Consider the following 12504-nt stretch of genomic DNA (forward strand, 5'->3'; position numbering starts at 1 on the left):
GGTGTGTTTGGGGGTGTGTGGGGACAGTGGGTGGGTGTGTTTGGGGGGATGCAGGGTGGGTGTGCGTGGAGCTGTGAGTTTTTTAGTTGCCCCTCCCAAGTTGCCATTGTTCATTGATTGAGAGTCAGTGCTGACAGACAGGGGACAATGTATTTTGGTCTGATACTCACTTGCTAGGTAGGATCTGTAGGGACTGGAATCTTGACTGATCCCTGTTCCTTGCCCAATGTCCCAGTAGAGGTCAGCTCACGGGGTTTGGCCCAGAAATAGATGCTCAGGCCATTGGGTCTCTTGGGCAGGTAACACTTGTGCCCAGTGAACCATCCGGGGGGAGTGGGGCTATGCGGACTGGGCTGGGGTCAGTGGACAGAGTCTTTACTCACGCTTTGGAGTAGTTCAGGACAAAGTCGACTCCTTTCTCGCTGTCAAACTGGATGTCACGGGGGAGCTCACTGTGATAGTTGGCATCAATACTCAGTGGGAACCCTGGGTGCCATTCCTTCCACCTGCAACACACAAAACAGCCAGCCTCAGCAGTATCATTGGTGACAGCTCTGGGGAAGGACACAAGCTCGAAATTAAATAGGACCATTTTAAAAAAAAACGTTCTCTATGTTTTAAATAAAGTGTGAAACACTGAAGCAAAAAGTGATGTCTAATATTTTTATACAATATTGAGTAGGTGCAGCTGGAATATTGTATCCAATTGCAGGTCATGCACTTCCCTTTGAGCGAAAGCAGAGGAGATTCACTAGAATAGTAGAAGGGAGGAAGGAATTCAGTTCCATGGAGTGGCTGGATGTATTCTCCTCACTTAAAGTTTTGGCAAAGATCTGTAGCTTGGGTTATGGGTGAGGTTGTAGACCTTCTCGCCGAGCTGGCTTGTTCTCGTTCAGACGTTTCATCACCATGCTAGGAACATCATCAGTGAGGCCTCCGATGAAGCAACGTTATTCTATTCCGCTTGGAATTTTTGCTCTCCGGTCTGTTATGATGAGTACCGTCATTTCCAGTTTTGATCCGTATGGGTTTGTATATGGGGTCCAATTCTATATGTTTGTTGATTGAAGTACAGGTGGAGAACCATGCCTCTAGGAATTCCCGTGCGTGTTTCTGTTTGGCTGGGGCTACTACAGGTACATTGTCCCAGTTAAACTGATGGCCTTCATTGTCTGAGTGTACCGATTATAAGGAGAGTTTGTCATGCTGTTTTGCTGCTAGCTGATGTTGGTGTATTCTGATAGCTAGTTTCCTTCCTGTCTGTCTTATGTAATGTTTGTGGCAGTCATTGCATGGTACTCTCCTTACAGAGTTAATGGGAGATTTAATCAGAATGCTCAAAATTACAGGGAATTCAGATTGATCGTGCAAACAAAGTGAACAATCTCCTCTGCCTGAAAATGATGGTAGAAACAGATTTAATAGCAGCTTTGGAAAAGGAATTGGAGTTTAATAATGAAACACTTGCACGGCTTTATTTACAAAGTGAAACACTGCATCCCACGTGCAGTCAATAAACTGGGAACAAATGATCGAAAATCAAAAACAACGCTACTGAAAGTTACAGGAGGCTCACTTGACTGCTCCAGAGCTGTGGCAAAGGCACAAGCAAATAAGAAGAGGATACTTCTGTTTACATTGAGTAAATGATTGCCAGGGCAGCCCTGAATCTCACAATGTGACAGGCAGTGCGGTTAACTTCCCTCCAACTCTCAATCTGCAGCTGCTAGCTGTGAGTATCAATCAGCACGATTCCTGAAGACTTTGTGAAACAAAGGATGTGGGAAGCTGTAGGGGAAAGTAAGTGGGGAGGGGGGCGGTCAAGATTTGTTCAGTCTCTCGTCCAGGGCTAAAGGGCCACTGACATCACTGTATGAGAGACCAGCCTCACTTACATTGACCAAGTCAGCTGCAGGAAGCTAATCAAATAAAGGCCACCAGCCTCAGACAGACGCTCTGAGCTGAGTTAAGGCTGGAAGGACAGGGGCTGGTGATATTGGGATTATGCACTGTGGGAACAATGGGTGGCAAGTGCAGTTCATGTTACATTCAGACACAAGGTGATGTGTCGCCTTATCCCCACATTCACTGCATACCCAGTAATAGCCCAGGACACCACAACAACCTACAACACTCAGCCCTCCCCATACCAGATCACTCTGCCAGTGACTGCAGGAAGATACTGATAGGTCTCAGTCACTTCCACATACACTGGTCTCATCACCTTCAGAAAAAAGCAACCGCTCTCATTCCAGGGACATAATCATTTACCTGTACATCTTCTGCCTCTCCTCGAGTTCTCTGCGGCGGTGTTGTCGGACAATTTGAATCTGGTCATCGCGTGGTAATCTAGCTGCAGAATGACATTTCACACAGAGTTACAGAGAGTGCCTGTCCTGTGCTCATAAACCGTTACAGAGAGTGTCTGTCCCAGGATAGTGTTCACACAGAGTTATAGAGAATGTCTGTCCTGGAATAGTGTTCACGTACGGTTATAGAGAGTGTCTGTTCCGGGACAGTGACAGGAAGGTGCGCTTATTGCACAGACTTGATCTAAAATAGTGCAGAGATACTGGAATACAATAACTGGAACTTTTGTTCTTTTTTTAATGTTTGATGTGAGGTGCTACATTTTGGAAAAGCAAGTCAGGGCAGGACTTATACACTTAATGGTAAGGTCCTGGGGAGTGTTGAGACCTTGGAGTGCAGATGCATAGTTCATTGAAAGTGGTCACAGGTAGATAGGATAGTGAAGAAGGCATTTGGTATGATTGCCTTTATTGGTTAGTGCATTGAGTATAGGAGTTGGGACATCACATTGTGACTGTACAGGACATTGGTTAGGGCCACTTTTGGAATACTGTGTCCAATTCTGGTCTTCCTGCTGTAGGAAGGATGTTGCAAAAATTGAAAGGGTTCAGAAAAGATTTACAAGGATGTTGCCAGGGTTGGAGTGTTTGAGCCAGAGGGAGAGGCTGTATAGGCTGGGGCTATTTTCCCTGGAGCGTCTTTATAGAGGTTTATAAAATCTTGAGGGGCACAGATAGGGTCAATAGCCAAGGACTTTTCCCCAGGGTAGGGGAGTCCAAAACTAGAGGGCACAGTTTTAAGGTGAGATGGGAAAGATATAAAAGGGACCTAAGAGGCAACTTTTTCACACTGATGGTGGTGCGTTTATGGAATGAACTGCCAGAGGAAGTGGTGGAGGCTGGTACAATTACAACATTTAAAAGGCATCTGGATGGAACATGAATAAGAAGGGTTTAGAGGGATATGGGCCAAATGCTGGCAAATGGGACTAGATTAATTTAGGATATCTGGTCAGCATGAACCAGTTGAACCAAAGGGTCTGTTTCTGTGCCGTATATCTCTTTAACCCAATATTTATGTTTTTCCTTTTCTTCACCTTTTAAAATGTTGTAGTGATTTTTTTATGTTCAGTTACCTGAAGGTTGTGGCCTCTACTCTTTTAAACAAAATTTAAAGTTTCCTTGACACTGTCTCCATCAAACAGTCCCAGGACAGGGACAGCACGGGGTTAGACACAGAATAAAGCTCCCTCTATATTGTCCCCCATCAAATACTCACAGGACAAGGACGGCACAGCGTTAGATATAGGCACTGTCCCTATCAAACACTCCCTGGACAGGGACAGCATGAATTGAGATACAGAGTAAAGCTCCCTCGACACTGTTCCCATCATATACTCCCAGGGTAGGGCAATGTGAGGTTAGATGCAGCGTAAAGCTTCCACTACTCTTTTAAATTGAAGGTAATGCTCTTTTACACTGCCTCCTATTAAACACTGCAACGCCAGGTACAACACGCATTAGATATAGAGTAAAGCTCCCTCGACACTGTCCCACATTAAACACTTCTAGGATGGCTACAGCACGGGTTTAGACTTGGTCTAAATGAAGATGTGGCGAACTTTTGTCAATGGTTTATTATGCAATGCCTTACAAAGAGCTTTTTAGAAATCAAAATATTTTACATATACTTGTCTACTCTCTTTTATACTGTCAAAGGCTTCAGTAAGGTTGGTCAAGAAACAGGGGCGGCACGGTAGCTCAGTGGTTAGCATTGCTGCCTCACAGTGCCAGGGACCCGGGTTTGATCCTAGACTTGGGCGACTGTCTGTGTGGAGTTTGCACAATCTCCCTGTGTCTGTGTGGGTTTCCTCCAGGTGCTCTGGTTTCCTCCTACCATCCAAAACTGTGTGGGCTAGGTGGATTGGCCATGCTAAATTGCCCCATGGTGTGCAGGCAGGTTAGCCACAGGATTACAGGGATAGCATGGGGGGTGGATCTGGGTGGGATGCTCTTCAGAGGGTCAGTGTGGACTCGCCGGGCTGAATGGCCTGCTTCCACACTGCAGGGATTCTATGAAAACAGCTCAGGGTTTGAAATCTATCCTGATAGTTCTCTATTCTGTTTTTGGATTTCAATATTTTCCATTGTTATCTTTAAATAAAGATTCCATTCTCTTTCATACCACAATCATGAAGCTAATTGGCGTACAGTCCTTTGATTTCTTCTCAATTCTTTTCTAATTCTAGATATCAGATTCTGCCATCCAATCCTCTGGCAACTCCTTTTTCTCATAGTATACATTAACGAATTGGACAAAGGAATACAATCTCATATCTCTAAATTTGCAAATGACACTGAGCTAGATGGCAATGTGTGCTGTGAGGAGGATGCTAAGAGGCTGCAGGGTGACGTGGGCAAACTGGCTGAGTGGGCAAATACTTGGCAAATGTAAAATAATGTGGATAAATGTGAAGTTATCCACTTTGGTCACAAAAACAGGAAGGCAGATTATTATCTAAATGGTGGCAGTTTAGGAAAAGGCGAGATGGAACTAGATCTGGGTGTCACGGTGGAACAGTCACTGAAGGTTGGCATGAGGGTGCAGCAGGCAGTGAGAAAAGCTAATGGCATGCTGGCCTTCATAGCGAGAGGGTTTGAGTATCGGAATAAGGATGTCTTGCCGCAGTTATGCAGGACCTTAGTGAGGCCACACCTTGAGTATTGTGCGCAGTTTTGATCTCCTAGTCTGAGGAAGACATTCTTGCTATTGAGGGAGTCCAGCGAAGGTTCATCAGACTGATTCCCAGAATGGCAGACTGAGGAAAGACTGGATCAACTGGCCTTGTATTTGCTGGAATTTAGAAGAATGAAGGGGAATCTCACAGAAACATATTAAATCCTGATGGGACTGGACAGGCTAGATGCAGGAAGAATGTTCCTGATGTTGGGTACGTCCAGAACTAGGGGTCACAGTCTAAGAATAAGGGGTAGGCCATTCAGGACTGAGATGAAGAATAATTTCTTCACTCAGAGTTGTGAAGCTGCGGAATTCTCTCCCACAGGAAGCTGTTGGAGCCAGTTCATTAGATATATTCAAGAGGGAGCTGGACATGGCCCTTGTGGCTGAAGGGATCAAGGGGTATGGAGAGAAAGCGGGAGGGGGATACTGAGATTGCACGATCAGACATGATCATATTGAATGGTCACGCAGGTTCGAAGGGCCGAATGGCCTACTCCTGCACCTATTTTCTATGTTTCTAATAAATGCATACAATTATAACTGTGCTGTCTCTTTCTTAATGTGAACTGAACGCTTGCTGTCATTTTCAGCCTTAAATGGAGTTTTTAACAAGGTCTCCAGTGAAATAGTAAGATTGATAAAATATCAAAAACACAGTTAATGTATAATTTAGTAAAATAATGAAGTAGTTAAGAACAAAGAATAGACCCTTTGGCCCTCTACATCTGCGCCGCCACATTTTGCCCTTCCATACTAAACCAGCCTTCACTCACGGTGACTACACTTAATTAGAACACTTTGCAACATGGGAGAAACGGGTGATGTGTCACAGCACGTGGGAGCTGCTGGATGCCAGAGCAAATATGCCTCAGTCAAATATTTGAAGTTTCAACAGCTTTGGCTCACAGTTTATGAGCTGGAGGCTGAATTACAGAGATATGCAATGCATCAAATTGGGGGGGGGAGGGGTAAAGTTATTTGTATTTACGTAATAGTATCCAGCAGGCAGAAGCACAGCAGCCTCAGATTTTTAATTGTCCAACAGGTTTGAGATTCTTGCAGCTTGTCTGGATGAGAGTGGGGGCTGCCAGGTGGATGTGCTAACTGGCGTGGTACCATGAATGGGAAGCCATTCAACTGGGGAGTACAAAAAGGAATGTAGCAGGATTAGGGGACAGTATACATTGAGAAATTGATACTATTCTCTGCAGCAAAGTACATGAGTGCGAACAACTGTTACCAGCCCGGTTCCAGGTTGTCATGGTCCATGTTGGTACCAATAACAAGAACAACATCTAAGTCACTTGAAAATTAGCATAGGGCAAATCAGATTGGGGAGATTAATATGCAGCTCAAAGTCAGCATTGGGAGAAAGGGATTCCGGTTCATGGGACACTGGCTCCAGTACATCTGGAGTACATCAGGAATCTGGGATGTGTACCAATGGACAATCCCTACCTCAGCTGTGCTGGGACTGGTGTTCTAGCCAACAGCTGCATTAGAAAGGTTAGAGAGGACTTCAATGTGTTTTTTTTAATTCATTCACATGATGAGAGTGTCACTGGCTAGGCCAGCATTTATTGCCCACCCTTAATGGCCCAGAGGGCAGTTAAGAGTCAACCACATTGCTGTGGGTCTGGAGTCACATGTAGACCAGACCAGGTAAGGATGGCAGTTTCCTTCCCTAAAGGACACTAGTGAACCAGATGGGTTTTTCCAATAATCAACAAAGGTTTCATGGTCATCGTTACACTCTTAATTTCAGATTTTTTTTGCTGAATTCAAACTCCACAATCTGCTGTGGCAGTATTTGAACCCAGGTCCCCAGAACATTATGTGGATCTCTGGATTAACAGTTCTGCCTTGCAGTTCGGGGGTTGGTATGGTGGCTCAGTGGTTAGCACTGCTGCCTCACAGCGCTAGTGATGTGGGTTCACTTCCACCCTTGGGTGACTGTCTGTGTGGAGTCTGCATGGGTTTCCTCCGGGTGCTCCAGTTTCCTCCCACAGTCCAAAGATGTGCAGGTTAGGTGGATTGGCCATGCCAAACTGCCCATGGATTAGCCATGGGAAATGCAGTGTTACACGGAGAGGTAGGGGCAGTGGGTCTGGGTGCGATGCTCTTTGGTGGGTTGATGTGGACTCAATGGGCTGAATGGCCTGCTTCTACACTTTAGGCACTGCTGAGAATCTGGCCTGTTTCTGACATTATCAACCAGTTGATTTCTCAACTAAGTGGCTCTGTCTTCCCAAATGCAAAGTGCTTCTGTGATTTGATTATCATTTCCCACCCACTCCCCCATCCTTGCAGCCTAGAGGCACTGCTCACAATCGCTCATGGTGTTCTGGCCCCGTGTATGTGATTCAACAACTTGATGGTAGGATGTTTAAACATGAAGGCGTCACTGCAGAGCCTGACAGCTGCACTACACAGCTAGGGTTGGGGTATGGCTAGGTGGGTGCTCACTAGATGGGATCAGAAGCAGGTAGCCTAGCTGACATCTCCTCACTTTTGCCCAGTGATAGAATGGCCAGCTGTAACTCCCTGCAAGCAGCTAATCCAACAGAAACAGAGCATTAAACATGCCACACCTACTCCCACTCACTGCCCAAGTTCAGATTCAGGCTTTGGCACTAACCGCGTCCATCCCGTAGTTCAATTTCCTTGTCATCGGTAATCCATCGGTAACATGGGAACTCTATGTATTCGCCAGAAGGAGTTTTTATGGTGATGTATTTACAGTACCAGTCATCCTGTACCCAGTATTTGCGTTTCTCAATCTTCACCAACAGGATTTCGCCAATATCATTCGACATTGTCATATCATATGAGTCTACCTACACAAAGCAAAGAGGAGCATTACTGAAGGACTGACTGTAAAGAGACACCGGACACCTAGATTAAGATCAGGTTATCAGGCAGAGTCTACATGGTTTGGTGAAAGGGAAATCATATTTGACTAATCTATTGGAGTCTTTGAGGACGTAACACGTAGTGTGGATAATAGGAAATGGGCGGTTGTACTATAGTTAGAGTTCCAGAAAGCATTTGATAAATTGCCACATCAAAGGTTAGTACGGAAAAATAAAAGTTTGTGGTGTATTCAGCAACATATTGGCATCTACAAAAGATTGCTTGGCCATCAAAAAAGCAGAAAGTAACTATAACATGCCAGTATATGACAGAAACAGCCATATCAATAACATGGCTATAACAGCACTTCAGAAGCCCCATCTGAAAGGCAAAAGGCAGCAGCCATGTTCCCCCTCATTGTTTCTCTTCCTGCACAGACTTCTGGGTTCTGTGTGTGTGGGATGTTTAAAGCAGAGCGGAATCAGAGGCGCACATGTGGGATCTCCCAGCAACTCCATGGCTATGCAGCTGAACAGCTGGTACGGAATGCAATGTCAATCAGGAGCGTGATGGAAGATGCCGCATTTGCCTGGATGAGTTCAGTTCTAACAATACTCAATGCATAGCATTCACAAGATGCAAAGCAGCATTCACCAAGCCTTCTTTTATAGCAGCTTCCAAAACCTGACCATTTCTATCCAGAAGGACAAGAGCAGCAGATATATGGGAATACCACCAGCTGCACGTTCCCTTCTAAGCCATGCATTATCCTGACTTGGAAATAGCTTCTGTTTAGAGGGCTGCTACATTTTCGTTAACCAATAATCCATAGTTTCTCATTTTCACTCTCCGTTATTGTCACCGGGTCAAAATTCTAGCATTCCCTCTTTGGATCTACTACTGCACATGGACTACAGCAGTTCAAGAAGGCAGCTCGCCATTACCTTCTCAAGGGCAATTAGGGATGGGCACAACCACTGGCTTAACAAGCAATGCCTACATCCCCTGAAAGAATAGATAGATTAAAAAATGCTGTGACAAACATTACCTACAAAGCGCAAACATGACTATTCAGCGTTTCCTTACTTTGGTCTAAAATCAGGTTTGAAATCTTCTAAACACAAGTAACTCCAATGTGGGAGTTGCCCAATATCAAGGTTTATCCAGCAAAATCTTTTTAATTTTCCAATCATTAAAATGAGTCCTGACAAATTGGACAGTGCTTCCAACTAAATATTCAAATTCCCTTTTGTTTACTGCCGGGTTACCTCTGAGCTCAATTTGAGCACAAAACTAATGATATCTTTTCCCCTTCACACTATCCTCAGTTAGAGACAAATTGGAAATCATTTTCCTTCATCATAAATAAAATTAAATGCTAGAGAAGGCTGTGTGGCAGACTGGACTAATCTGTTGGAGCAGGAATTTATCTGAAAGGAGAATTATTTCCTCTAGTTCTTAATTTAACATGTTCAAAATGATAGAAGTCGTCTAGGTTTAACTGGTGAATACTTAGTGTACTGTAAATCGAACATCCTTGGAGAGCTTTTAAATTTTTGATTCGGAACAAAGATTTATAAACATAAATCAAGCAAAAGAACTTATCCAATTTAATTCTGAAGAATTATAGTTAGTATTGAACAAAAGGAACAGGTTTATAATGCTCCAAAAACAGTAGCAAACTCAGGATTGGGAGCATTTTAGATTTCAGCAGGAGAGGACTAAGGAATTGGTAAAGAAAAAAATAGGAGAGTAAACTGGCAAGTGACATGAGCACAGATTATAAAAAATCCATCAGGATGTAGGAAGAATGTAGAGAAATTAAATGTGTCTCACCAACGGGAGGAGACAGAGGTTTATTGTAAATGAGAAAATGGTCTGGATGTTAAATCAACATTTTTCATCTGTTTTCACAATGGAAAATAAAGAAACAATCCCAGAACAATAGAGAACCAAAAATTTAACACGGACGAGGAACTTAAACAAATAAGCGTTAATGAGGAGATAATGTTGGAGCACTTAATTAATCTAAAAAGTTAATTAATCCCCTGGAACGGATGGTCTACATTACAGGTTTTAACAGAGCTAGCCGTAAAGATAGTGAATGCATTGGCTGTGATCCCCTGGATTCTAGGACAATCCCAGTGGGGACAGAGAATAGCAAACAAAACCCTTTTCTTCAGGAAAGGAGTAAGAGTGAAAATGAGAAATTATGGATTATTGCTGAACCAAACTGTAGTAGCCCTCTAAACAGAAGCTATAAATAGGAACGCAGTAAGCACTTAGAAAATGATACATGTTAAAAACAGAGTCAATGAAGTCAGATCATGTTTGGCAAAACTGTTGGAGTTTCTAAGAGGATATAATTATTATGATGGCTAAGACAGAACACTGATGTATCATGTTTAAAATGTATTACAAAGTGCCAGAACAGAGATTATTACCCAAATCTAGGACTCAGAATTGGTGATAGTATGGTTAAGCATGGATTGGCTCACGGACAGAAAACAGCGTAGGAATAAATCCTACAGCTATGTATCGTTCTTGGAGAACACTCTCTTTTACTGATCAGTCAAGATGCAGTGACATCGCAGCCTCACAAACCTGTACCTGACTTTCCCCTTACCTTCAAACAGCTGCTGAGCATGGGCCAAAGCCAATAACCAGCTCAATGTCAAATTCTGACAATTCCTTCCAATATCTACTTTCCAGGGATCTCAGCTGACTCAGGAAACTCAGCAGGGTGACTGTGCCCAGCAGTTTGTGAACGAATAACTATAATCAGGAACCTCTCTGTGTACCAAAGCAACATCACTAAACATGAAATGAACTCTCTGACTGACACTAAACTTTCAATGGAAGTTTCAGAAAGTCACTTGCCTTCAATCTGGAACCTCACTCTGTGCTGCTATTAGGAGGGAACACGACTCAGGTAAACTCATGACCATGCGTTTGGGTCAAGTCATCTGGTCAAACCAAATTAGAATCGGTTTGTTCATAAACATTAGTGATCGTTCCCCTGCGGCTTACAGCTGCTAGCTGACTGCGGACAGTGTCCGCAAACTCTCAGCATAAACCTAGACATCAGAGAACCATACAGGACAGAAGAGGCCTTTTGGCCCATCAAGTCAGTACTGCCAAGAATACATGACTTCTGACACTAATCCTGCTTTCCTGCACGAGGCTCATTGTTATACGTATAACAAATGCTATACATTTCAAGTGCTCATCCAAGCACTTTTTCAAGATTGTAAGGTTTTCCACCTCAACTCCCCTCCCAGGCAGTGCATTCCAAACCCCCACTACCCTCTGGGTGAAAAAGTTTTAGCTCTATTTTCGTCTAAACCTCCTGCCTTTCACTTTAAAATGATGTCCCCTTGTTATTGACCTTTTGACTAATGGGAACAGCTGCTTTCTATTCACCCTGTCCATGTCCCTCTCAGTCTTAAATGCCTCGATCAGGACCTCCTTAACCTTCTCTACTCTGAAGAAAACAACTTGAGCTTATCAAGCCTCTCTGCATAGCTGAAGTGCTCCAACCTCGGTTACATTCTGGTGAATCTCCTTTGCACACCCTCCAGTACAATAAATTTATTGAACTGGGAAGGGCATGACAATTGCAACATGTTAAACTTATTGTACTTCCAACCAACCTGTGCAGAATTATTATTACACACCTCAGGAGTAGGTGGGACTTGAACCTGGGCCTCCTGGATCGGGGTAGGGACACTACCGCTGCACCACTAGAGCCCTATTAGCTTACTGTACGTTTATTCTGGATAAGGGCAGCTACCATTAAAGACAAAGAATTGTCAAATGGATTGATCCCATGATGACTGGGACTGGGGAGAATCATCTTTGGAGCAGGGGAGTTGGTGAAAACGGAATAATAATCACTGGAATTTCCTCGTGGTTCTACTCAGTGTCTGATCCATGGGCAATGATGGCGGTAAACTGTTTCCCCAGCAGGAGCAATGTGACCTGGAGCCTATTTTGGAAGGGCTGGGAAGCCGAGAGCAAGGTGACAGGAGGGATTCATAGATATGAGGACACAGGGTGAATGGCGGTATTACTGTGCTCTTCAGAGAGTCCCAGAACAACAGCAGGCTGAATACAGACTGCAAGAGTGAGTGGTGCTATCTGGCTGCAATCTGATTCTTCTCAGAACTTGATCTTCAGCAGGATGTTATTTTCATTTTTCTCTGACAGGAGACAGAATCTGCTGGATTTATCTGCCTGTATAGACGGGAGTTAGGAGTGGGGGTGGGGGAGGTCTCAGCATTCAGGGGGTTCTGGTCAGATGAAGGTAGAATATCAAACACTCACTCTCCATTTCACCAGGCCTCCACCGAATGTTAGAGATTGGGCACAAGACCTGGTATGAGAGCTGCTGGCAGAGGGGCATGTCAATCAGTTTCCTGAAGTTTGCAGCAGCCAACAACAAGCAGTTGAGAACAGGTTCACCTGGCCAGACAGGACACAGGCAGGGATAGCAGGAACTGCAGATGCTGGAGAATCTGAGATAACAAGGTGTAGAGCTGGATGAACACAGCAGGTCAAGCAGCATCAGAGGAGCAGGAAGGCTGACGTTTCGGGCCT

At 44.2% G+C, this 12504-nt stretch overlaps 1 protein-coding gene across 2 annotated transcripts in view; it reads right to left on the reverse strand.

Annotated features, from left to right (window-relative positions):
* The window catches only part of alox5a (arachidonate 5-lipoxygenase a), a 50310-nt gene that overhangs the window by 36112 nt on the left and 1694 nt on the right, over positions 1-12504 (reverse strand). Inside the window, exons 2-4 of one of the 2 annotated variants that reach the window (XM_048616358.1) lie at positions 7691-7889; positions 2272-2353; positions 384-506 (exon numbers count right to left, since the gene is read on the reverse strand). In XM_048616358.1, the coding sequence (XP_048472315.1) occupies positions 384-506; positions 2272-2353; positions 7691-7889 (404 nt within the window). The remainder of the gene's footprint in view (positions 1-383; positions 507-2271; positions 2354-7690; positions 7890-12504) is intronic. The other variant, XM_048616359.1, reaches the window with a different exon arrangement.

The sequence above is a fragment of the Rhincodon typus genome, chromosome 34, assembly GCF_021869965.1.
Source record: "Rhincodon typus isolate 14 chromosome 34, sRhiTyp1.1, whole genome shotgun sequence".
NCBI classification, from domain to species: Eukaryota; Metazoa; Chordata; class Chondrichthyes; order Orectolobiformes; family Rhincodontidae; genus Rhincodon; species Rhincodon typus.